Source organism: Leptodactylus fuscus, chromosome 3 (genome assembly GCF_031893055.1).
Source record: "Leptodactylus fuscus isolate aLepFus1 chromosome 3, aLepFus1.hap2, whole genome shotgun sequence".
NCBI lineage: Eukaryota > Metazoa > Chordata > Amphibia > Anura > Leptodactylidae > Leptodactylus > Leptodactylus fuscus.
Genome location: NC_134267.1, coordinates 243,803,782 through 243,829,823, shown reverse-complemented (window position 1 = coordinate 243,829,823; position 26,042 = coordinate 243,803,782). Strand labels below are relative to the sequence as shown.

Below are 26,042 nucleotides of genomic sequence, written 5' to 3'. Positions count from 1 at the left end.
AGTTGTGCCTGATTTTTGATCTCTGGGAATTTTTCTATATATTGGTGAAGCCTATCTTCTCTTCCTTGAATCATTAAAGTCCCATTAGAAAAAATCGATGTTGTGAGAATCACTTCGCCGGCCCCTTGTGGGTTTTTTATTCTGATTGTTATTTTGCCTGTATCTGCCTCTTCTGTTGTTGTACTCTTGTAGCAGTCACATATTGCATGCTGCCAGGCTCTTATATAATCGGTGTGCATAATGAGGTTCGTCATTCTTTGGTTTGATGTGTAATCGGCAAACAGGGTCTCAGCATGGGCTTTGAGGAGATCTTTCTTTGCATTTTTCTTTTCATTGGCACTCATGTTATCAGGGTATGTAATCTGTAGAGTGGCCTGCCCCCCGCTGTGTACAGAGACAGTGCTCTTAGCATAACAGTCAATGTCCTCATTCTCTGTGGCCAATTTCACACCTTCTGGGATGCCTGACCCCCTGCTGTGCTGGGACCTTGTCCTAGGTTCTGTTTTATCCATGGCTATGGAGCTCATACTAGGTTCATCTAAGAATTCCATATTATAATCTCCCAGGTTCCCAATATCTGAGGGTGTCCCCGATTTCCTTATTTCTGAGGGATAATCTACTTGCTTATGGGATTAGCCAAGTGATGGCCCTACCTTCTGTGATGTGGGATCCTGGGGTCAGATGTGATGTTCCTGTTGCATTCAGCCAGTCTGAGGTCTGTAGGAATCTTCTCTTGTATTTTAAAATCCTTTTTCTGTTCTTATTTCATTTTTCTCTTGGGATGTTTTTAGTCTCGCTTAGTTATGTCTTCCATGGAGCCGATATTTCCTGGTTTTCGTCTTGCAGGTAGCTCAATTACAAGGTTTTACTTTGATGAAAGTCAGCAGCTCATGGTGGGAGATGCTTACAGTTCAGTAGTCAGTATATATATATATATATATATATACTGTATATACAGCAGTGACTGCTCTCTCTGTTATCAGCCATTACCCCAGGCTATAGATATATATATATATATATATATATATATATATATATACTGTATATACAGCAGTGACTGCTCTCTCTGTTATCAGCCATTATCCCAGGCTATAGATATATATATATATATATATATATATATATATATATATATATATACTGTATATACAGCAGTGGCTGCTCTCTCTGTTATCAGCCATTATCCCAGGCTATAGATATATATATATACTGTATATACAGCAGTGGCTGCTCTCTCTGTTATCAGCCATTATCCCAGGCTATAGATATATATATATATATATATATATATCAAATCAAATCAAAAAATGCTTTATTGGCACGTCCGAATAGGTATTTGGCATTGCCAAAGCTAGTAAAGTGGGTGGGGGGGTGGTGGGTATGGGGGGGGGGGGTTCGGTTATAACAGTCCATGGAGTCTCATCTTCCTCTTCGTTGGTGACTGCTATATGGGGAGGTGGGGGTGGGGGTGGGTGGGGCGGGTGTATTGGGATAAATATAACAGTCCATGGAGTCTCATCTTCCTCTGGTTTGGTGACAGCTGGACACGTATTGGGCAGCGATCTCCACAGTGGCCTCTTCTTCTCCCAGTAGGATGTAGAGTTTCCTCTTCTCCCAGTCTGGGATGTGGGCAGAGAGTCTTTGGTAGTAGACGGCCCTCATAGCTGAGTATTTGGTGCAGTGTAGCAGGAAGTGGGTCTCGTCTTCTAGGGCCCCCTAGTCACAGTGCTGGCACAGTCTCTTCTCCCGTGGCTTGTACGTCTGCCTGTATCGCCCCGTCTCTATCTCTAGGTTGTGGGCGCTCAGTCTGTATCGGCTCAGTGTCTGTCTGTGCTTGGGGTGGCGTATTCTCTCCAGGTAGGTGGCCATGGTGTAGTCCCTTTGTAGGGATTGGTACACGGTGAGTTTCTTGGAGTTATTTATTTCATTTCTCCATTCTTCAATGTACCGCTCTCTGTTTGCCTCTGTGGTCGCCTTTATTTCGGCCTTGGTTATCATCTGTTGGAGTTTTTGGTTTGGTGGTTGGCTGCTGTTTGGTTGGTGAATGTCTGGTTTGCTCAGGTGGCTTAGCCAGGCTTGGTGGTGGTAGGAGTCAGGCTTGCTCCCCTGGATGTGTGCCTGGAAAGCTAGCGCCCTCTTCTGTATGGTGAGCCATAGGGGAAGTCTGCCTAGCTCTGCCCTGCAGGCCATGTTGGTGGTGTTGCGATGGACATGGAGCAGGTATTTGCAGAACTCCAGGTGGAAGTTCTCTGTTGGGCTGGAATCCCACCTTGACTGGTCTGGGTAGGTGGCTGGGCCCCAAACCTCGCTGCCATAGAGAAGGATCGGGGAGATGACAGCGTCAAATATCTTCAGCCAGACCCTCACCGGTGGTTTGAGGTGGTACAGTTGTCTTCTGATGGCGTAGAAGGTTCTGCAGGCTTTTGCTTTCAGGGTTTCTATTGCTGCTTTGAAGCTTCCTGATTGGCTGAGCTCCAGCCCCAGGTAGGTGTAGCTGTTGGTTTTCTCCAGTGTGGAGCCGTTCAGTGTGAATTGTGAGGTGGTGGAGGCTTTATTGTGGCCCTTCTTCTGGAATACCATGATTTTGGTCTTCTTCTGGTTGATGGGTAGGGCCCATGTGGTGCTGAATTTTTCCAGCACTGACAGGCTTTCTTGGAGGTCTTTCTCGGTGGGGGCCAGGAGTAGGAGGTCATCGGCGTATAGCAGGAACTTCACCTCTCGATTGTTCAGGGTGAGGCCTGGGGTTGGTGAGGCCTCCAGGGCTGTAGCCAGTTCATTGATATAGATGTTGAAGAGCGTTGGGCTCAGGCTACAGCCTTGTCTGACCCCTCGGGCCTGTTGGAAGTATGCGGTCCTTTTCCCATTCACCTTCACACTGCACTGGTTTCCGGTGTAGGAGCTCTTGATGACGTCGTACGTTCTTCCTCCTATTCCACTCTCTAGGAGTTTTAGGAGTAGGCCTGGGTGCCATACTGAGTCGAACGCCTTCTTAAAGTCCACGAAGCAGGCGAATATCTTGCCTCTTCTGGTGTTGTGGACGTGCGTCTTGATGAGGCTGTGCAGGGTGTAGATATGGTCTGTGGTGCGGTGGTTTGGCATGAACCCTGCTTGGCTCTTGCTGAGGACCCCGTGTTGTGTGAGGAAGGTGAGGATTCTGTTATTGATGATGCTGTTGAACAGTTTCCCTAGCTATGTGCTGCTGACGCAGATCCCTCTGTAGTTGTTGGGGTCATATTGGTCCCCATTCTTGTAGATGGGGGTTATGAGCCCTTTGTTCCAGTCTTCGGGGAAGTGTCCAGCATTGAGCACGAGGGTGAATAGCTTTGCCAGTGCCACGTGTATTGCTGGAGGGCTGTATTTGATCATCTCTGGTAGGATGCCGTCAGGGCCACTGGCCTTTTTGCCTTTCAGCAGGGCAATTCTTTCCTGTATATCTTTTATGGTGATTGGTGAGTCCAGGGGGTTCCGGAAGTCTTTGATGACTTTCTCCATGTCCCTCAGTTTGGTGATTATCTGTTGCTGTTCTGGAGTTAGTATATACAGCAGTGACTGCTCTCTCTGTTATCAGCCATTACCCCAGGCTATAGATATATATATATATATATATATATACTGTATATACAGCAGTGGCTCGCTGGCTGCTCTCAGGACAGGTAAGATGACATCAGAATATACAAATCAAATCAATAAATCAAATCAAATACAATATACTCCCCCTCAGTCACCCCCATATAATATATCGCCCCCTTCTGGTCTATCGTACAATATTATACATATATATATATATTGCCATGGAGATTCCTGGTGTCTCTGGTTCGGGGCTCATCGCTCCTCCTGCCTCAGACATCACTAGACGAGCCCTGATGGTGGAGCCTGGAGATGATCGCTCTGTGCCCACCATTGTATTCAGCTCTATCGGCCTCCTCAGGACATAGACTTACACTGGGGAGGGGTCTGGTGCAGGCTGCGGCTCTCCGAGAAAGGGGAATGTAGAGGGCCCGGTCACAGCTGTAATGTAGAGGGGCCCGGCGCTGGCAGCTCATACATAGACTAAGACTACACATCATCAGGATTGATATTTCTGGTGCTGACCCCGCGCCCCTTTACATTAGAGCTGTGACCGGGCCCCTGATGGCAATACAGTCAGGACTTCCATGATGGTGGCCCTGGTCAGAAGATGGACCCCCTACCCGATCTTATACTGATGACCTATCCTAATATAGAGTATGAAAGTCCTGGAACAATCTATAAGAGAGACGAGGATCCCAACCAGAGGCAGTGCTGGTGTATGTAGGTCATATCATGTGGCCCCTGGATGATTTCGTGCCCCTCCTCTCTCCTGCACTACTAGATCCTCCAGCTCATCCAGTTTCCTCCTCTTCTCCTCCAGACGCTCCTTCTCCTGAATGACCCACCAAGGATGGACAAGGACAGGACTGAGATCACCAGAAGAATATTAGACTTCACCTTGGAGATCATCTCCCTGCTGAGCGGAGAGGTATCTGTACTACATTTCTATCATCTATCTGCTGAGCGGAGAGGTATCTGTACTACATTTCTATCATGTATCTGCTGAGCGGAGAGGTATCTGTACTACATTTCTATCATCTATCTGCTGAGCGGAGAGGTATCTGTACTACATTTCTATCATCTATCTGCTGAGCGGAGAGGTATCTGTACTACATTTCTATCATGTATCTGCTGAGCGGAGAGGTATCTGTACTACATTTCTATCATGTATCTGCTGAGCGGAGAGGTAACTGTACTACATTTCTATCATGTATCTGCTGAGCGGAGAGGTATCTGTACTACATTTCTATCATGTATCTGCTGAGCGGAGAGGTATCTGTACTACATTTCTATCATGTATCTGCTGAGCGGAGAGGTATCTGTACTACATTTCTATCATCTATCTGCTGAGCGGAGAGGTATCTGTACTACATTTCTATCATCTCCCTGCTGAGCGGAGAGGTATCTGTACTACATTTCTATCATCTATCTGCTGAGCGGAGAGGTATCTGTACTACATTTCTATCATGTATCTGCTGAGCGGAGAGGTATCTGTACTACATTTCTATCATCTATCTGCTGAGCGGAGAGGTATCTGTACTACATTTCTATCATCTATCTGCTGAGCGGAGAGGTAACTGTACTACATTTCTATCATGTATCTGCTGAGCGGAGAGGTATCTGTACTACATTTCTATCATCTATCTGCTGAGCGGAGAGGTATCTGTACTACATTTCTATCATGTATCTGCTGAGCGGAGAGGTATCTGTACTACATTTCTATCATGTATCTGCTGAGCGGAGAGGTATCTGTACTACATTTCTATCATGTATCTGCTGAGCGGAGAGGTATCTGTACTACATTTCTATCATGTATCTGCTGAGCGGAGAGGTATCTGTACTACATTTCTATCATGTATCTGCTGAGCGGAGAGGTAACTGTACTACATTTCTATCATGTATCTGCTGAGCGGAGAGGTATCTGTACTACATTTCTATCATGTATCTGCTGAGCGGAGAGGTATCTGTACTACATTTCTATCATCTATCTGCTGAGCGGAGAGGTAACTGTACTACATTTCTATCATGTATCTGCTGAGCGGAGAGGTATCTGTACTACATTTCTATCATCTATCTGCTGAGCGGAGAGGTATCTGTACTACATTTCTATCATCTCCCTGCTGAGCGGAGAGGTATCTGTACTACATTTCTATCATCTATCTGCTGAGCGGAGAGGTATCTGTACTACATTTCTATCATGTATCTGCTGAGCGGAGAGGTATCTGTACTACATTTCTATCATGTATCTGCTGAGCGGAGAGGTATCTGTACTACATTTCTATCATCTATCTGCTGAGCGGAGAGGTATCTGTACTACATTTCTATCATCTATTGTCTCTCCATACACAGGATTACTCACTGGTGAAGAAGACATCGGGGGACTGTGTGGCCCCCAGCAGCCGGGGCCCCATCACAGAGCCAGGAGGAGGAGGGAGCAGGAGCCGGGGCCCCATCACAGCCCCTCCCCCTCTCTCCCTGATACATGAGCAGAAGATTCTAGAACTCACCAACAAGATGCTGGAGCTGCTGACTGGAGAGGTGACACTGCTGGGAATGCTGGGAAATTCTCCAGTAACAGCACTGGAGGGGGAGGGGTGATGACTGTATCATTGTGTTGTCAGGTTCCTATAAGGTGTCAGGATGTCGCTGTCTATTTCTCCATGGAGGAGTGGGAGTATTTAGAAGGACACGAGGATCGGTACAAGGAGGTGATGATGGAGGACCCCCAGCCCCCCCGGACATCACATGGTAAGAAGAGATATATATATTATATACAGACCCCCCCCCCGGACATCACATGGTAAGAGGAGATATATATATTATATACAGACCCCCCCCCCCCCCCCCGCACATCACATGGTAAGAGGAGATATATATATTATATACAGACCCCCGGCCCCCCCGCACATCACATGGTAAGAGGAGATATATATATTATATACAGACCCCCGGCCCCCCCGGACATCACATGGTAAGAGGAGACATATATATTATATACAGACCCCCGGCCCCCCCGGACATCACATGGTAAGAGGAGATATATATATTATATACAGACCCCCGGCCCCCCCGGACATCACATGGTAAGAGGAGATATATATATTATATACAGACCCCCGGCCCCCCCGGACATCACATTGTAAGAGGAGATATATATATTATATACAGACCCCCGGCCCCCCCGGACATCACATGGTAAGAGGAGATATATATATTATATACAGACCCCCGGCCCCCCCCGGACATCACATGGTAAGGGGAGATATATATATTATATACAGACCCCCCCCCCCGGACATCACATGGTAAGAGGAGATATATATATTATATACAGACCCCCCCCCCCCCCCCCCCCCGGACATCACATGGTAAGAGGAGATATATATATTATATACAGACCCCCGGCCCCCCCGGACATCACATGGTAAGAGGAGATATATATATTATATACAGACCCCCGGCCCCCCCGGACATCACATGGTAAGAGGAGATATATATATGTTATATACAGACCCCCGGCCCCCCCGGACATCACATGGTAAGAGGAGATATATATATTATATACAGACCCCCGGCCCCCCCGGACATCACATGGTAAGAGGAGATATATATATTATATACAGACCCCCGACCCCCCGGACATCACATGGTAAGGGGAGACTATACGCATATTCACACATTCCTCAACAATGAAATTGTAACACCAAGAAGAAAAATTTTCCGACTTCTGGAAATCTCGGGATGGATAGACATGTTAATGATATAAAAAGAATGGAAACAAAATATCCAAAACTCCTGGATGTATTCAGTATGGAGAATGAGCGCCCCCTGATGGGAAACCCTGCACCTTTACATATGGCCAATCCTCGGCTATTATTACATTGAATACAAAAGGGGAACTCATCACTCATTCCAGGACTCCTCACTATAGAGGATAGACCTCCATTCCAGGACTCCTCACTATAGAGGACAGACCTCCATTCCAGGACACATCACTATAGAGGATAGACCTCCATTCCAGGACTCCTCACTATAGAGGATAGACCTCCATTCCAGGACTCCTCACTATAGAGGATAGACCTCCATTCCAGGACTCCTCACTATAGAGGATAGACCTCCATTCCAGGACACATCACTATAGAGGATAGACCTCCATTCCAGGACTCCTCACTATAGAGGATAGACCTCCATTCCAGGACTCCTCACTATAGAGGATAGACCTCCTCTCCAGCCTCCATTGCTGTCTTGCTGTGCAGCCTTTGAGAGCAGTAATGTGAAGTCAGTGATCATGTGTAGCTTCATGTCTCGTAACCTATTGTGTAATCATCTTCTGATGGTTGTGTCCACACTGTTTTCCACCCTAAGTGTGGGATGTTGCCTCCAGTTTCTCCTGCAGTACAGGCTGCATCATTACACTCCTTTCTTATAAACAGACAATTCCCCCCCCCCCCCATGCATTGGTCTCATCCTCCCCGCACTGATGACATCTCAGTCTAGGCATATTGTGATCTGCTGAGAAACAAAAGTGTCTCAAGTCAAGAGTTCTGTTCCTCTTATGTTGTGACAAGTGATGATGACCAGCACGTCTGTGGACGTCTGTGCCCCTCCCACATGTCACAGATTGGAGCTTGGGGGTTGAAGACTTGATCTCTTGCAGTTCTCGGTGACCTCGGCTATTTCCTCTATTAGTAGAACATTTCTGTGCGTCCTCCTTGGTGTTACAATTTCAATGTTGAGGAGTTTACACTGGGGCAGAGGCTGACACTATCTCCAGCATTAAAGCCTTAACTCTATCCCGAGCATGGACTTGTATGTAATGTACGTCATAATATCAAGGGAGCGGGAAGATTATATAGAGGTAACCAAGCCCCAAAGAAAGGGAGTGCTGGCTGCATTATACAGCATATAATCCACCAGCAGCTTCCGACAACTCCTCAGATACTGCGGCCAGTTGTGACAGCAGCATCTCTAGATCCATGGAGGGGAAGGGGCACTCCTCTGTGTTCTGATGACCTCACATCTAAAAAATCTACAAACTAGGCCTCCTAGGACTATATATCTAGAATACATAGTGTATGACACTGTCAGGGCTCCTAGGACTATATATATCTAGAATACATAGTGTATGACACTGTCAGGGCTCCTAGGACTATATATATCTATAATACATAGTGTATGACACTGTCAGGGCTCCTAGGACTATATATATATATATATATATATATATATCTATAATACATAGTGTATGACACTGTCAGGGCTCCTAGGACTATATATATCTATAATACATAGTGTATGACACTGTCAGGGCTCCTAGGACTATATATATCTATAATACATAGTGTATGACACTGTCAGGACTCCTAGGACTATATATATATATAATACATAGTGTATGACACTTTCAGGACTCCTGGGACTATATATATCTATAATACATAGTGTATGACACTGTCAGGACTCCTAGGACTATATATCTATAATACATAGTGTATGACACTGTCAGGGCTCCTAGGACTATATATATCTATAATACATAATGTATGACACTGTCAGGGCTCCTAGGACTATATACAGTCCTATGAAAAAGTTTGTGCCCCCCTATTAATCTTAATCATTTTTAGTTCTAAATATTTTGGTGTTTGCAGCAGCCATTTCAGTTTGATATATCTAATAACTGATGGACACAGTAATATTTCAGGATTGAAATGAGGTTTATTGTACTAACAGAAAATGTGCAATATGCATTAAACCAAAATTTGACCGGTGCAAAAGTATGGGCACCTCAACAGAAAAGTGACATTAATATTTAGTAGATCCTCCTTTTGCAAAGATAACAGCCTCTAGTCGCTTCCTGTAGCTTTTAATCAGTTCCTGGATCCTGGATGAAGGTATTTTGGACCATTTCTTTCTACAAAACAATTCAAGTTCAGTTAAGTTTGATGGTCGCCGAACATGGACAGCCCGCTCTCAAATGATCTGAAAACAAAGATTGTTCAACATAGTTGTTCAGGGGAAGGAGACAAAACGTTGTCTCAGAGATTTAACCTGTCAGTTTCCACTGTGAGGAACATAGTAAGGAAATGGAAGAGCACAGGGACAGTTCTTGTTAAGCCCAGAAGTGGCAGGCCAAGAAAAATATCAGAAAGGCAGAGAAGAAGAATGGTGAGAAGAGTCAAGGACAATCCACAGACCACCTCCAAAGAGCTGCAGCATCATCTTGCTGCAGATGGTGTCACTGTGCATCAGTCAACTATACAGCGCACTTTGCACAAGGAGAAGCTGTATGGGAGAGTGATGAGAAAGAAGCCGTTTCTGCACGTACGCCACAAATAGAGTTGCCTGAGGTATGAAAAAGCACATTTGGACAAGGCAGCTTCATTTTGGAAACAAAAATTGAGTTGTTTGGTTATAAAAAAAAGGCGTTATGCATGGCGTCCAAAAAGAAACAGCATTCCAAGAAAAACACATGCTACCCACTGTAAGATTTGGTGGAGGTTCCATCATGCTTTGTGGCTGTGTGGCCAATGCCGGCATCGGGAATCTTGTTAAAGTTGAGAGTCGCATGGATTCCACTCAGTATCAGCAGATTCTTGAGAATAATGTTCAAGAATCAGTGACGAAGTTGAAGTTACGCCGGGGATGGATATTTCAGCAAGACAATGATCCAAAACACCGCTCCAAATCCTCAGGCATTCATGCAGAGGAACAATTACAATGTTCTGGAATGGCCATCCCAGTCCCCAGACCTGAATATCATTGAACATCTGTGGGATGATTTGAAGCGGGCTGTCCATGCTCGGCGACCATCTAACTTAACTGAACTTGAATTGTTTGTCCAAAATACCTTTATCCAGGATCCAGGAACTGATTAAAAGCTACAGGAAGCGACTAGAGGCTGTTATCTTTGCAAAAGGAGGATCTACTAAATATTAATGTCACTTTTCTGTTGAGGTGCCCATACTTTTGCACCGGTCAAATTTTGTTTTAATGCATATTGCGCATTTTCTGTTAGTACAATAAACCTCATTTCAATCCTGAAATATTACTGTGTCCATCAGTTATTAGATATATCAAACTGAAATGGCTGCTGCAAACACCAAAATATTTAGAACTAAAAATGATTAAGATTAATAGGGGTGCCCAAACTTTTTCATAGGACTGTATCTATAATACATAGTGTATGACACTGTCAGGACTCCTAGGACTATATATATCTATAATACATAGTGTATGACACTGTCAGGGCTCCTAGGACTATATATATATATATCTATGATACATAATGTATGACACTGTCAGGGCTCCTAGGACTATATATATATATATCTATAATACATAGTGTATGACACTGTCAGGGCTCCTAGGACTATATATATCTATAATACATAGTGTATGACACTGTCAGGGCTCCTAGGACTATATATATATCTATAATACATAGTGTATGACACTGTCAGGGCTCCTAGGACTATATATATATATATAATACACAGTGTATGACACTGTCAGGGCTCCTAGGACTATATATATATATATATATATATATATATATATATATATATATATATATATGTATATAATACACAGTGTATGACACTGTCAGGGCTTCTAGGACTATATATATCTATAATACATAGTGTATGACACTGTCAGGGCTCCTAGTACTATAGACACGAGGATCGGTACAAGGAGGTGATGATGGAGGCCCCCCGGCCCCCCCGGACATCACATGGTAAGGGGAGACATTTCTCTCTCTCTCTCTCTCTCTCTCTCTCTCTCTCTCTCTCTCTCTCTCTCTATATATATATATAGAGAGAGAGAGAGAGAGAGAGAGAGAGAGAGAGAGAGAGAGAGAGAGAGAGAGCACCAAAGTTAAAGAACCATCATGTGCTGCTTTGTTAGTGGGGGATGTTGGGAAGGGGTTAAACAGGCAGCAAAAGTTTAAATGAAACACTTCATCTCTATGGGACAACCAGCACTTTTCTGAAAGCAGCGACTATTAACAGTGCGGTGAGTGTGCAGTGCGGCTTGTGCTGTCGTGAAACATCTTATCTGCGGGGCCCACAGATCACATAATATGCACATGCTTGTAGAGAACGGACTCGACTGTATCAGAAAACTACAATTAGCTGAGCTGATTGTCCTTCAGAGCTGTAGATAACAGTGAGAGCAGTGAGTGACATCACTTGTCCTATCACATAGGTCCGTAGTTATGGAAACGCAGTGTAAACAATGGGAGGAATAAGTTCACATAGCAGGAAAACAAAGCAGCATTGCAAAAGCAATATATTTAGGAAAAGTCTTCAGTTTACACAAGTTACCAGGATAGATCGGATCCTTGAGATGGGACAACCCCTTTAATAAAATTCATACTTCCAAGTAAAAAAAAAATAAAAATTTGAAACAACCAACCCAATCTGAAATTAAACTTAAAAGGTTTTCTCATCTCAAAGCCAACGGTCATCTGTGATAGTAACTCAGAAGGCTTTAAGGATGTGATGTCTTGTGTCAGATACCACGGGATCCTTCCTCCAACACATCAGTGGTTGCCCATTCCTGGTAGATTGGAGACTGGTTGTGGTAGTTCTCCTTACTAACTCTGACTGATATAAAATAAGGCTCTTCCCCATGTCCCCCCCTCCCTCTTACAGGTAAAGGTCTATGACTATAGGTGACCCCCAGCAGCCGACCATCTAAATACATCCATGTCAGAGTCTCTTCCCCCTGAAGATGGAGTGACAGCCGAGTCTCTGGATGACCAGCAGGTCCAGACCTGGGAGGTCAATGTGGGGCGGACTGGATTATCTTGGGGTGTAGAAGGAAGTTATTAGGGTCACCCCATAAGTAACCCTAGAAGTGTCTGATGTATAGACAGATCTCCAGCCGCTCATGTATTCCATCACTGTGTGTTTGTGTCTCCACAGATGGATCCAGTAGGAGAAATCCCCCCGAGAGATGTCCCCTGAGTCCTCTGTATTCCCAGGACTGCCCGGAGGAGAATGTCCCAGACAGTCAGCAGGTAGGTGGCGCTGCTGAGTCCTGGGGTACATCTATATAGGGGGTGGAGCTCGCAGCTCCTGCACTCATACATGTACCAGACAGTCAGCAGGTAGATGGCGCTGCTGAGTCCTGGGGTACATCTATATAGGGGGTGGAGCTCACCGCTCCTGCACTCATACATGTACCAGACAGTCAGCAGGTAGATGGCGCTGCTGAGTCCTGGGGTACATCTATATAGGGGGTGGAGCTTGCCGCTCCTGTACTCATACATGTACCAGACAGTCAGCAGGTAGATGGCGCTGCTGAGTCCTGGGGTACATCTATATAGGGGGTGGAGCTCGCCCCTCCTGTACTCATACATGTACCAGACAGTCAGCAGGTAGATGGCACTGCTGAGTTCTGGGGCACATCTATATAGGGGGTGGAGCTCGCCGCTCCTGCACTCATACATGTACCAGACAGTCAGTAGGTAGATGGCGCTGCTGAGTCCTGGGGTACATCTATATAGGGGGTGGAGCTCGCCGCTCCTGTACTTATACATGTACCAGACAGTCAGCAGGTAGATGGCGCTGCTGAGTCCTGGGGTACATCTATATAGGGGTGGAGCTCACCGCTCCTGCACTCATACATGTACCAGACAGTCAGCAGGTAGATGGCGCTGCTGAGTCCTGGGGTACATCTATATAGGGGGTGGAGCTCACCGCTCCTGTACTCATACATGTACCAGACAGTCAGCAGGTAGATGGCGCTGCTGAGTCCTGGGGTACATCTATATAGGGGGTGGAGCTCACCGCTCCTGTACTCATACATGTACCAGACAGTCAGCAGGTAGATGGCGCTGCTGAGTCCTGGGGTACATCTATATAGGGGGTGGAGCTCACCGCTCCTGTACTCATACATGTACCAGACAGTCAGCAGGTAGATGGCGCTGCTGAGTCCTGGGGTACATCTATATAGGGGGTGGAGCTCCTGTACTCATACATGTACCAGACAGTCAGCAGGTAGATGGCGCTGCTGAGTCCTGGGGTACATCTATATAGGGGGTGGAGCTCGCAGCTCCTGCACTCATACATGTACCAGACAGTCAGCAGGTAGATGGCGCTGCTGAGTCCTGGGGTACATCTATATAGGGGGTGGAGCTCCTGCACTCATACATGTACCAGACAGTCAGCAGGTAGATGGCGCTGCTGAGTCCTGGGGTACATCTATATAGGGGGTGGAGCTCACTGCTCCTGCACTCATACATGTACCAGACAGTCAGCAGGTAGATGGCGCTGCTGAGTCCTGGGGTACATCTATATAGGGGGTGGAGCTCGCCGCTCCTGCACTCATACATGTACCAGACAGTCAGCAGGTAGATGGCGCTGCTAAGTCCTGGGGTACATCTATATAGGGGGTGGAGCTCCTGCACTCATACATGTACCAGACAGTCAGCAGGTAGATGGCGCTGCTGAGTCCTGGGGTACATCTATATAGGGGGTGGAGCTCGCAGCTCCTGCACTCATACATGTACCAGACAGTCAGCAGGTAGATGGCGCTGCTGAGTCCTGGGGTACATCTATATAGGGGGTGGAGCTCGCCGCTCCTGCACTCATACATGTACCAGACAGTCAGCAGGTAGATGGCGCTGCTGAGTCCTGGGGTACATCTATATAGGGGTGGAGCTCACCGCTCCTGCACTCATACATGTACCAGACAGTCAGCAGGTAGATGGCGCTGCTGAGTCCTGGGGTACATCTATATAGGGGTGGAGCTCACCGCTCCTGTACTCATACATGTACCAGACAGTCAGCAGGTAGATGGCGCTGCTGAGTCCTGGGGTACATCTATATATGGGGTGGAGCTCGCCGCTCCTGTACTCATACATGTACCAGACAGTCAGCAGGTAGATGGCGCTGCCGAGTCCTGGGGTACTTCTATATAGGGGGTGGAGCTCCTGTACTCATACATGTCCCAGACAGTCAGCAGGTAGATGGCGCTGCTGAGTCCTGGGGCACATCTATATAGGGGGTGGAGCTCCTGCACTCATACATGTACCAGACAGTCAGCAGGTAGATGGCGCTGCTGAGTCCTGGGGTACATCTATATAGGGGGTGGAGCTCACCGCTCCTGCACTCATACATGTACCAGACAGTCAGCAGGTAGTTGGCGCTGCTGAGTCCTGGGGTACATCTATATAGGGGGCGGAGCTCGCCGCTCCTGCACTCATACATGTACCAGACAGTCAGCAGGTAGGGGGCGCTGCTGAGTCCTGGGGTACATCTATATAGGGGGTGGAGCTCCTGCACTCATACATGTACCAGACAGTCAGCAGGTAGATGGCGCTGCTGAGTCCTGGGGTACATCTATATAGGGGGTGGAGCTCCTGCACTCATACATGTACCAGACAGTCAGCAGGTAGATGGCGCTGCTGAGTCCTGGGGTACATCTATATAGGGGGTGGAGCTCCTGCACTCATACATGTACCAGACAGTCAGCAGGTAGGGGGCGCTGCTGAGTCCTGGGGTACATCTATATAGGGGGTGGAGCTCCTGCACTCATACATGTACCAGACAGTCAGCAGGTAGATGGCGCTGCTGAGTCCTGGGGTACATCTATATAGGGGGTGGAGCTCCTGCGCTCATACATGTACCAGACAGTCAGCAGGTAGATGGCGCTGCTGAGTCCTGGGGTACATCTATATAGGGGGTGGAGCTCGCCGCTCCTGCACTCATACATGTACAGACAGTCAGCAGGTAGATGGCGCTGCTGAGTCCTGGGGTACATCTATATAGGGGGTGGAGCTCCTGTACTCATACATGTACCAGTCAGTCAGCAGGTAGATGGCGCTGCTGAGTCCTGGGGTACATCTATATAGGGGTGGAGCTCACCGCTCCTGTACTCATACATGTACCAGACAGTCAGCAGGTAGATGGCGCTGCTGAGTCCTGGGGTACATCTATATAGGGGGTGGAGCTCCTGCACTCATACATGTACCAGACAGTCAGCAGGTAGATGGCGCTGCTGAGTCCTGGGGTACATCTATATAGGGGGTGGAGCTCACCGCTCCTGCACTCATACATGTACCAGACAGTCAGCAGGTAGTTGGCGCTGCTGAGTCCTGGGGTACATCTATATAGGGGGTGGAGCTCGCCGCTCCTGCACTCATACATGTACCAGACAGTCAGCAGGTAGATGGCGCTGCTGAGTCCTGGGGTACATCTATATAGGGGGTGGAGCTCCTGCACTCATACATGTACCAGACAGTCAGCAGGTAGATGGCGCTGCTGAGTCCTGGGGTACATCTATATAGGGGGCGGAGCTCGCCGCTCCTGCACTCATACATGTACCAGACAGTCAGCAGGTAGGGGGCGCTGCTGAGTCCTGGGGTACATCTATATAGGGGGTGGAGCTCCTGCACTCATACATGTACCAGACAGTCAGCAGGTAGATGGCGCTGCTGAGTCCTGGGGTACATCTATATAGGGGGTGGAGCTCCTGCACTCATACATGTACCAGACAGTCAGCAGGTAGATGGCGCTGCTGAGTCCTGGGGTACATCTATATAGGGGGTGGAGCTCCTGCACTCATACATGTACCAGACAGTCAGCAGGTAGGGGGCGCTGCTGAGTCCTGGGGTACATCTATATAGGGGGTGGAGCTCCTGCACTCATACATGTACCAGACAGTCAGCAGGTAGATGGCGCTGCTGAGTCCTGGGGTACATCTATATAGGGGGTGGAGCTCCTGCGCTCATACATGTACCAGACAGTCAGCAGGTAGATGGCGCTGCTGAGTCCTGGGGTACATCTATATAGGGGGTGGAGCTCGCCGCTCCTGTACTTATACATGTACCAGACAGTCAGCAGGTAGATGGCGCTGCTGAGTCCTGGGGTACATCTATATAGGGGTGGAGCTCACCGCTCCTGTACTCATACATGTACCAGACAGTCAGCAGGTAGATGGCGCTGCTGAGTCCTGGGGTACATCTATATAGGGGGTGGAGCTCGCTGCTCCTGCACTCATACATGTACCAGACAGTCAGCAGGTAGATGGCGCTGCTGAGTCCTGGGGTACATCTATATAGGGGTGGAGCTCACAGCTCCTGCACTCATACATGTACCAGACAGTCAGCAGGTAGATGGCGCTGCTGAGTCCTGGGGTACATCTATATAGGGGTGGAGCTCACCGCTCCTGTACTCATACATGTACCAGACAGTCAGCAGGTAGATGGCGCTGCTGAGTCCTGGGGTACATCTATATAGGGGGTGGAGCTCCTGCACTCATACATGTACCAGACAGTCAGCAGGTAGGGGGCGCTGCTGAGTCCTGGGGTACATCTATATAGGGGGTGGAGCAGGCCGCTCCTGCACTCATACATGTACCAGACAGTCAGCAGGTAGATGGCGCTGCTGAGTCCTGGGGTACATCTATATAGGGGGTGGAGCTCCTGCGCTCATACATGTACCAGACAGTCAGCAGGTAGATGGCGCTGCTGAGTCCTGGGGTACATCTATATAGGGGGTGGAGCTCCTGTACTCATACATGTACCAGACAGTCAGCAGGTAGATGGCGCTGCTGAGTCCTGGGGTACATCTATATAGGGGGTGGAGCTCCTGCACTTATACATGTACCAGACAGTCAGCAGGTAGATGGCGCTATATTCAGACCATAAAGTGACTGGACCAGAGATATTACATTATTTCTTCCCTGTTTAGGGTGAAGATCTGATGGATATTAAGGTTGAGGTTAAAGAAGAAGCAGAAGAGGAGACGGATTCCTGGACTGATCAGCAGTGTAAGGAGCGGAGACTTTCTCCTCTAGATACTACTACTCCCATCATCTCCTCATCACATGGCAATCTATCCCATCACTGTGTGTTTCCTACAGATGGAGCCATTGCCAGAAATCAGGGAGAAGATGTGACTGATATTAAAGCGGAGGCTGAAGAAGAGAGGATGAGGGGCCATCACCTGTGTAAGAGGGAAGTGGAGGAGGAGATTCCAGGAGGTGTTACCACAGGTACGGAGTCATTTTCTCTTCAGTACAACACAGATAACATTGGGGTAACTGTAATAAGTACAATTGAGGATTTAGTTGAGTCGGTCGTCTGAACCAGAGTTTCTTAAGGGATTACCCTCTTGTGAGAAAAACCAACCAAGTATCCCAATGTAGCAATCTCTTATAAAGGTTATACAATGCCCCCTCCTCACCTAATGTAACATAATTACTGGGGATGGGTAAACCAATTCCTTACAAGCTGGGTTCAGTTCGAACCAAATTGTTCATTTTTAACAAATCTAAACAAATGGTGATTTGTAATTTACAAACTAAAATGGCCGCCGCCACATGTATTGCGCAAAAAATATACAGAAGAGACGTTCTAGTACTACTTGACATCAGCGGCCAGCCCCTCCGCCATGGCTGATTGGTGTGGGGGTTTGGCCTTGCGGGTCTTATGTTTTAGCCTATTGTGGCATGTTTTATCTTTACAATCAATAAAAGCTAAGTTGTATATTTTGTGTTCCTGATGACGTTCTCTCTACAGTGACTATTCCTTCTGGTTTTAGTCCCACCACCAGTAGCTGCAGGATTGATTTACTTGCTGAGAATGAATATGAAGTTTATAATAACTCAGCTATCTCCTCTCAATCACAGGAGGATATTGTATCCAACAGTGATGTGATCTTGAGTCAGGTTTCTATGTATCTCTCCTTCTTCACATGCATAACACATGATTTACCTCTGGCCTGTCAGCTGTGTCTGCTTCACTCCCGTCACTAGCACATATCCCTGGTAGTGATGTAGTATCTGCTGAGACTTCTATTTCTCCTAGTCAGACTAGTCTTCCTCTTTTTGATAGGCTGGATGAGAACAGTCAGCATTGTGTGCAAGCAGAAGAGGAAGACATGGCTGTTAGTGGTAGAGGTAGAAGTGGCAGGGGATGTGATTATACTACTGCTGGTTGTACTGGTAGGGGAACTAGTGTGAAATAGTATGGAGATGGACGTTATGAACGTGTGCAGGAATCCCATGGCTAGGATGTGTCAGAAAAAAGATGATGATGATTCAATAGCAGATAGGACCAGGCACTAGTAACAATTCCAGCCCATGATCAGGCTCCACAACCAAAAAGCCTGCCCAGGCAGACGTATAGGAAACTCATGTAGTGGTGGTAGTAGCAGACATGTTTTCAGCACTGATGTTGGTGACGGCAACTATACACGGTCATCTCTTGTGTGGGAATTTTTTTCTACATTCCCAAACATTATATCCATGGCAATATGCAAGAACTGCTAGCCGTGTCCATGCAAGAACAAAAGTAGAAACTACATCTCTACATACTCACATGAAAAGGCATCACAATCTGACTTGGCAAAGTGACATAACTTCACTAAGAGTATTCTACACTATGTTTTATAGATAGGTCCCTAGGAGCCTTAAGAGTATTCTACACTATGTGTTATAGATAGGTTCCTAGGAGCCCTAAGAGTATTCTACACTATGTATTATAGATAGGTTCCTAGGAGCCCTAAGAGTATTCTACACTATGTATTATAGATAGGTTCCTAGGAGCCCTAAGAGTATTCTACACTATGTATTATAGATAGGTTCCTAGGAGCCCTAAGAGTATTCTACACTATGTATTATAGATAGGTTCCTAGGAGACCTAAGAGTATTCTACACTATGTATTATAGATAGGTCCCTAGGAGCCCTAAGAGTATTCTACACTATGTATTATAGATAGGTTCCTAGGAGTCCTAAGAGTATTCTACACTATGTATTATAGATAGGTTCCTAGGAGTCCTAAGAGTATTCTACACTATGTATTATAGATAGGTTCCTAGGAGTCCTAAGAGTGTTCTACACTATGTTTTTTAGGCTGTATTCACACAGAGTAACGCCAGGCGTTTTTTGTGTGTTTTTTGCACATAGCGCCGCGTTTACGCCGCGTATACGCCGCGTTAACGCCGGGCAACGCCAACGCTAAATAGCGCGGCGTTAACGCGGCGCTACGCGGCGTAAACGCGGCGCTATGTGCAAAAAACACACAAAAAACGCCTGGCGTTACTCTGTGTGAATACAGCCATAGATAGGTTCCTAGGAGCCCTAAGAGTATTCTACACTATGTATTATAGATAGGTTCCTAGGAGCCCTAAGAATATTCTACACTATGTATTATAGATAGGTTCCTAGGAGTCCTAAGAGTATTCTACACTATGTATTATAGATAGGTTCCTAGGAGTCCTAAGAGTATTCTACACTATGTATTATAGATAGGTTCCTAGGAGTCCTAAGAGTATTCTACACTATGTATTATAGATAGGTTCCTAGGAGTCCTAAGAGTATTCTACACTATGTATTATAGATAGGTTCCTAGGAGTCCTAAGAGTATTCTACACTATGTATTATAGATAGGTTCCTAGGAGCCCTGAGAGTATTCTACACTATGTTTTAAGACAATTTAATTTGTGGTTTATAAAGAACTTGATACAAATCTGGGACCCGAGCCACCTGAAACATGCCTTAAGGGGTTCACCCATCTCTAATTGTGACCCCCAGATGTAATATAATGGCCCCTCAGTGACCCCACGTGTAGCATAGTTGTAGAGTCTGTTGTATGGACCCTCTAGAAACTCCAAATTTCTGACTTGCCATGAGAGAAATATTTGGCGCAAAAATGGAGACAAAATCTGTAGGGAAAAATCTGCAGGATGTAAGGAACAAATATTAGGCGCACACATTAAAGACCCTACAATTCTTGGCATAACATGAGCGGACACAAATCGTTTCTCACTTATTGAGAAGACAAATGCGTCAGGAATTTTTGGCACACGAAGTAAATTGTCATAAATTCTTTACACCGTTTTAAACTTGATCTACTTCGCACAGAAAATCTGCGCCGTAATCCTTCTGTTCTGTTTCATAAATGTGTTGTAAAGTGAGACAGTTCTAAATCTCGCCCATTATAGACCTCACCCATTATAGACCTCGCCCATTATAGACCTCGCCCATTATAGACCTCGCCCATTGTAGACCACACCCATTATAGACATAGCCCATTGTAGACCACACCCATTATAGACCGTGCCCATTATAGACCGTGCCCATTATAGACCACACCCATTATAGACCTCGCCTATTATAGACCACGCCCATTGTAGACCACACCCATTGTAGACCTCATCCATTATAGACCTCGCTCATTGTAGACCTCACCCATTATAGATCTCGCTGATTGTAGACCTCTCCCATTATAGACATAGCCCATTATAGACTTCGCCCATTATAGACCTTGCCCATTGTAGACCACACCCATTATAGACCTTGCCCATTGTAGACCACACCCATTATAGACCGTGCCCATTATAGACCACACCCATTATAGACCTCGCCTATTATAGACCACGCCCATTGTAGACCACACCCATTGTAGACCTCGCCCATTATAGACCTCGCTGATTGTAGACCTCTCCCATTATAGACATAGCCCATTATAGACTTTGCCCATTATAGACCTTGCCCATTGTAGACCACACCCATTATAGACCTTGCCCATTGGAGACCACACCCATTGGAGACAACACCTATTGGAGACCACACCAATTATAGGCCACGCCCATTCTGTTGCACATTTTTCGGAAGGGTCGGGCCTGTCATATTTGTATTTTCTTTCTGGTGCTCACTGTTCATAAATATGTAGTAAATGCCGTGCACTATGAATTTTGGTGCAAATGTAGACAGAAAAGAGTCAGACTTGGACTGATAAATGTGCCCCATTGGGTTTGTAAAGTAAGCATGGCGCCTACAGCCCTACATCCTGGACAGGGGGTGCATGTACTGCAGGTTGAGAACCACCGAACATGAACATTGGCTGACCAAGACCAGTGTACAGCAAACTTCTGTGATGAGAATGGGATAAGGAGTGGGAAGAAAGTAGATGGGATAGTTAAAGGAGAATGTCCTATAAACTTCTAGAAGATATTGTGATACTTGGCGTAAAGTCTTCTCAGGTCCTGAGTCAGATCTGGGTGGAAAGGTCTCTTCTTCTATGGCTGACTGAAGAGGAAGTCTTATCAATCTCAAAATCCAAAATCTCTGTTAGTGGAATCCTATAGGACGATCACCCGGCCGAATACTGACGCAAACGTTTCTGCCTAAGTCCTGGTGCATCTGGCACAAAGGCTTTATGAGCGGGAGGACCCCAATCTATACAGGCCTTCTAGTACTATTCAGACTGGGGCAGGAGCGTCTCCCCTCTCCATTCATGGGTCAGGATTATCTAGAACTGAATATCGTCCCCGGTCACAATAAGCTGAGAATGTTGAAGCAGGCAAACAATCCACCAAGAATTAGTGGATGTGCTCCGTGTGACTGTAATGAGATATATGGAAGCAGTGGCGGATCCAGGGTCTGCGGGGCCCTGGGCAATTGACTTTGGCGGGGCCCTACTTACTGGGGGGTCTCGCGCTTCTAACCTGTACTTCCCGACTGTGGAAGACTAGAAAGAGGGAACAAAACGTGCGGCGCGCCGCAGCAAATTAGGCCCCGCCCACTTTTATGTTGACTCCACCCATTCTCATTCAATTTTCATGTGATTCCACACAGTATAATCCTCCTACAGTCACCCGTAAATTATATGCCCCCCCTCCATCTCTCCCCCATTTTCACATACACCCTTCATCTACCCCTAGTTTTATGTCCCCCCCCCTCTCTCTGTCCCCAGTGTCATGCCATTCTCCCCCTTTATCTGCCCACAGTTTCATTCCCCCCCCCCCCGTATCTGCCCCAGTGTCATGCTGTTCTCCCCCTCCATCTGCCCCAGTGTCATGCTGTTCTCCCCCCCTTCATCTGCCCCAGTGTCATGCTGTTCTCACACACACACACACTCACCATTCCTCATTCCCCCGCAGCTCTCTCCTCTCTCATACACATATTGTAGGCGCGATGTGACATCATCACATCGCGGCTACAAATGCCGGAGCTCAGCGTTAAAGCAGGAGCTGAGCTGTGACAGTCCTACCGCCGATGAGCTGAATACATAGGTGTTTAAAGCAGGAGCTGTCAGCACATAACACATAACACATAATCTGCATGTGTGTTTCCAGCCTGATAGGAAATTTATCTACTTTATATTTTGAATTTAAAAAAAAAAAATCTGTGTTTTTAATCCTAACAGAAAATCCCAGTAAGAAATCTGAGGGAAACTTCATGTTATCAGTAAATGAAGATATGATGGAGCGCTCCTCAGGAGAAATCCTCATTACCCCTAATGTACATCCAGGACGTCACAGTACAGATCCATCATATAATCCCCTGAATCATGAGGAACCTTCTCACCAACCACAGATTGTGACCACAAGAATTGGCAAGAAGGAGGAAAAAAGGTTTCGGTGTGATGAATGTGGAAAAGAGTTTAAACAAAGCTCAGGTCTTCATGTACACAGGAGAATTCACACAGGAGAGAAGCCATATTCATGTTCAGAGTGTGGGAAATGTTTTGCCCAAAAAGCCAATATTATTGCACATCAGAGAATTCACACAGGAGAGAAGCCATATGTATGTTCAGAATGTGGGAAAAGTTTTTCAGATCAATCCAGTTTTAATAGACATCAGAGAACTCATGCAGGAGAGAAGCCATATTCATGTCCAGAATGTGGGAAATACTTTAATCAGAAATCAAGTCTTATTATACATCTAAGAACTCACACAGGAGAGAAGCCATATTCATGTTCAGAATGTGGGAAATGCTTTGCCTACAAAGACCGTATTGTTGAACATCAAAGAGTTCACACAGGAGAGAAGCCATATTCATGTAAAGAATGTGGGAAATGTTTTACACAGAAAAGAAGACTTGTTATACATGAGAGACTTCACACATGAAAGAAGACTTATTCATGTTCAGAATGTGGGAGATGTTTTAAACATAAAGAAGCTCTTCTGAAACATGAAAGAAACCATTCTGATGTCCTACTATATGAGGAAAATACTAAATGTCCACAGGAGACATCCAGATCCAGAGATAAATACAATAACCGGCCAATAAGAGTTTCCACTCATCGCCAAAAAAGAAAAAAATACCGCACCAAGAATTAGTGGATGTGCTCCGTGTGACTGTAATGAGATATATGGAAGTGATTACAATATTACATTAGGAGAAGGTTATTGGGGAAAATCACAATTGATCGGCGCCTCCCGCCTGGATATAAGATATGGTTGGGCCTGGAGGTATACAGCTTCTATATCAGTGCAACACCACTGCAAACAAAGAGAAAAATGTCAGGCTTCTGCAAACCTGGGAATGCAGTTATGTCTCAGGTACAAGATGGCGTAAAAGTGCTCCCCCCACTGGGCTATAAAAAACCTACTTTTGGGTAGTGTACATCGTAGTGAGAGATTGCTGACTAGTAGACATGCTGAAGGACATTTTTACTTGTTTGTCCTTTTTTGCTTGCGCCCCCATGTTTATTCCTCGGTGTATGGTTTTGGTCTGATCGGTTTGTTTGAACACAGATTTTAATTGGCTTTTTCTTTATATTTGTGTGAATCTGTATAAACTGTAACTTATAAAAAAAAAAAAAAAATAAAACATTTTCCCACATCTTGAATGTTGTCATGAAAAATAATTCACCCTCCATAAAAATATAAAAAGTGACCAAACAATAGCGATTCCACAGTGGCGCAGTAACTACCGGGGTAGCGGCTGCCACAGGGCCCGGGACATTAGAGAGCAACAGCTGCTACCCCTGCGTTTTTTTCTTTTCTTAATAGGCCGTTACCTGCGGGAGTTACTCCAGACGGTAACGGGCCCTATTTACTTACCGATCCTGGCAGGGTTGGGATCTGTAAGTGACGCCGTGGGCTGCGAAAACATCATTATTATACTCAGGGGTCTTTTCAGACCCCCGAGTATGATGATCGGAGGTCCAGGGGGAGGTAACGTAACATAAAAAACCGTGTTACTTACCTTTCCGCGCTCCGGGCAGGTTCGGGCCTACTTCTGGACGCTCCCTGACATCATTGAAGATGGACGACAGCACCGAGGACTGCAGCAGAGCCGGGGATAGGTAAGTAACATTGTATTTTATGTTGGTATCCCCTCTCGGTCTCCGATTATTATACTGTGGTGACTGTTGTCGGTTGGGGGGGATGCCCAGGTCAAAAGTTCACCAAGGGGCCCCGCCTTTCCTAGTTACGCCACTGCTTGTGTTCTCTCCCACTTTTTTATGCTGATTGTTTCTTTCTTTTTCTTTTTTTTTTTAAATGTAGATTGTGAGCCCCACATAGAGCTCACAATGTACATTTTTTCCTATCAGTATGTCTTTTTTGGAATATGGGATGGAAATCTATGCAAACACGGGGAGAACATACAAACTCCTTGCAGATGGTTTTTTGTCCTTGGTGGGATTTGAACACCAGGACTCCAGCGCTGCAAGGCTGCAGTGCTAACCACTGAGCCACCATGTGGCCCCCTTATGCTGATTGTTTCTGTATTTTATACGGTTTGTTTTCTGGCTTCTATTTTTGGAAGGCCTCTCTGATACTCTGATACTTTGTTTGTTTCTGTGTTTTATATAAAGAAATTGTAAAAAAAAAGAATGACAAGTGCGACATTCACCCCCCGCAACGCTTCTACACACCCCATAACAACAACTTTCCACCAATGTAGTCTCTAGTGCATCTGATATGATTAGAAGGAAATCACCAGGAGAGCCCTGGAAGTTTCATCTCTGATATGTTCTATTAGGTTAACCTAATAGAAATCTCTATTAAGCTTTGCTGTTTTGCAAAAAAAGGAAAAAAAAACAGATGCGTTTTTTGTTTTATTTTTGTATCATTAAATCTATGTAAAATGGATACTCTTACAGGTATCTGTATTGCAGTAAATGAGAATCCCTGAAAGTAAAGGGTGCGGAGGTAGCAATATAAGCGTGCACCATAGATAGCACATGGTAGGGGGGCTCCCCATTACAGTATTCATACAATTCATGGATGGGACTGGTTACCTGTCAATTCTTTTATGATCAACTTATCATCTGACACCATTGAAAGCAGGGGTCAGGGGTAACACCTTGCTCTTTGGTGCTCTCAGGCCTTCCGGTATTCGACATGTGAAAAAACTGGTAACTATAAAAGTAATGTCTCTGTATCTGTCTGTCCGGCTACATCACAAAAAAAAAAAATCTGTGTTTTTAATCCTAACAGAAAATCCCAGTAAGAACCCGGAGGGAAGCTTCATGTTATCAGTAAGTGATAAAGGAGAAGATGAAGATATGATGGAGCGCTCCTCAGGAGAAAACCTCATTACCCCTAATGTACATCCAGGACGTCACAGTACAGATCCATCATATAATCCCCCCAATCATGAGGAACCTTCTCACCAACCACAGACTGTGACCACAAGTACTGGCAAGAAGGAGGAAAAAAGGTTCCGGTGTGATGAATGTGGGAAAGAGTTTAAACAAAGATCAGGTCTTTATGTACACAG

The 26,042-nt window shown here is 45.9% G+C and overlaps 2 protein-coding genes across 2 annotated transcripts in view; one reads left to right on the top strand and one right to left on the bottom strand.

The window, feature by feature from the left end:
* LOC142198386 (uncharacterized) overlaps positions 1 to 26,042 on the bottom strand; it is a 312,925-nt gene that overhangs the window by 214,309 nt on the left and 72,574 nt on the right. The window lies entirely within an intron of this gene.
* On the top strand, positions 5,929 to 24,145 carry LOC142198423 (uncharacterized). Its single transcript, XM_075269463.1, has 6 exons — positions 5,929 to 6,108; positions 6,192 to 6,318; positions 12,498 to 12,592; positions 17,271 to 17,349; positions 17,443 to 17,574; positions 22,734 to 24,145. Exons 1-6 carry the CDS (start codon positions 6,085 to 6,087, stop codon positions 23,435 to 23,437), a joined length of 1,161 nt encoding a protein of 386 aa, XP_075125564.1. The 5' UTR covers positions 5,929 to 6,084; the 3' UTR covers positions 23,438 to 24,145.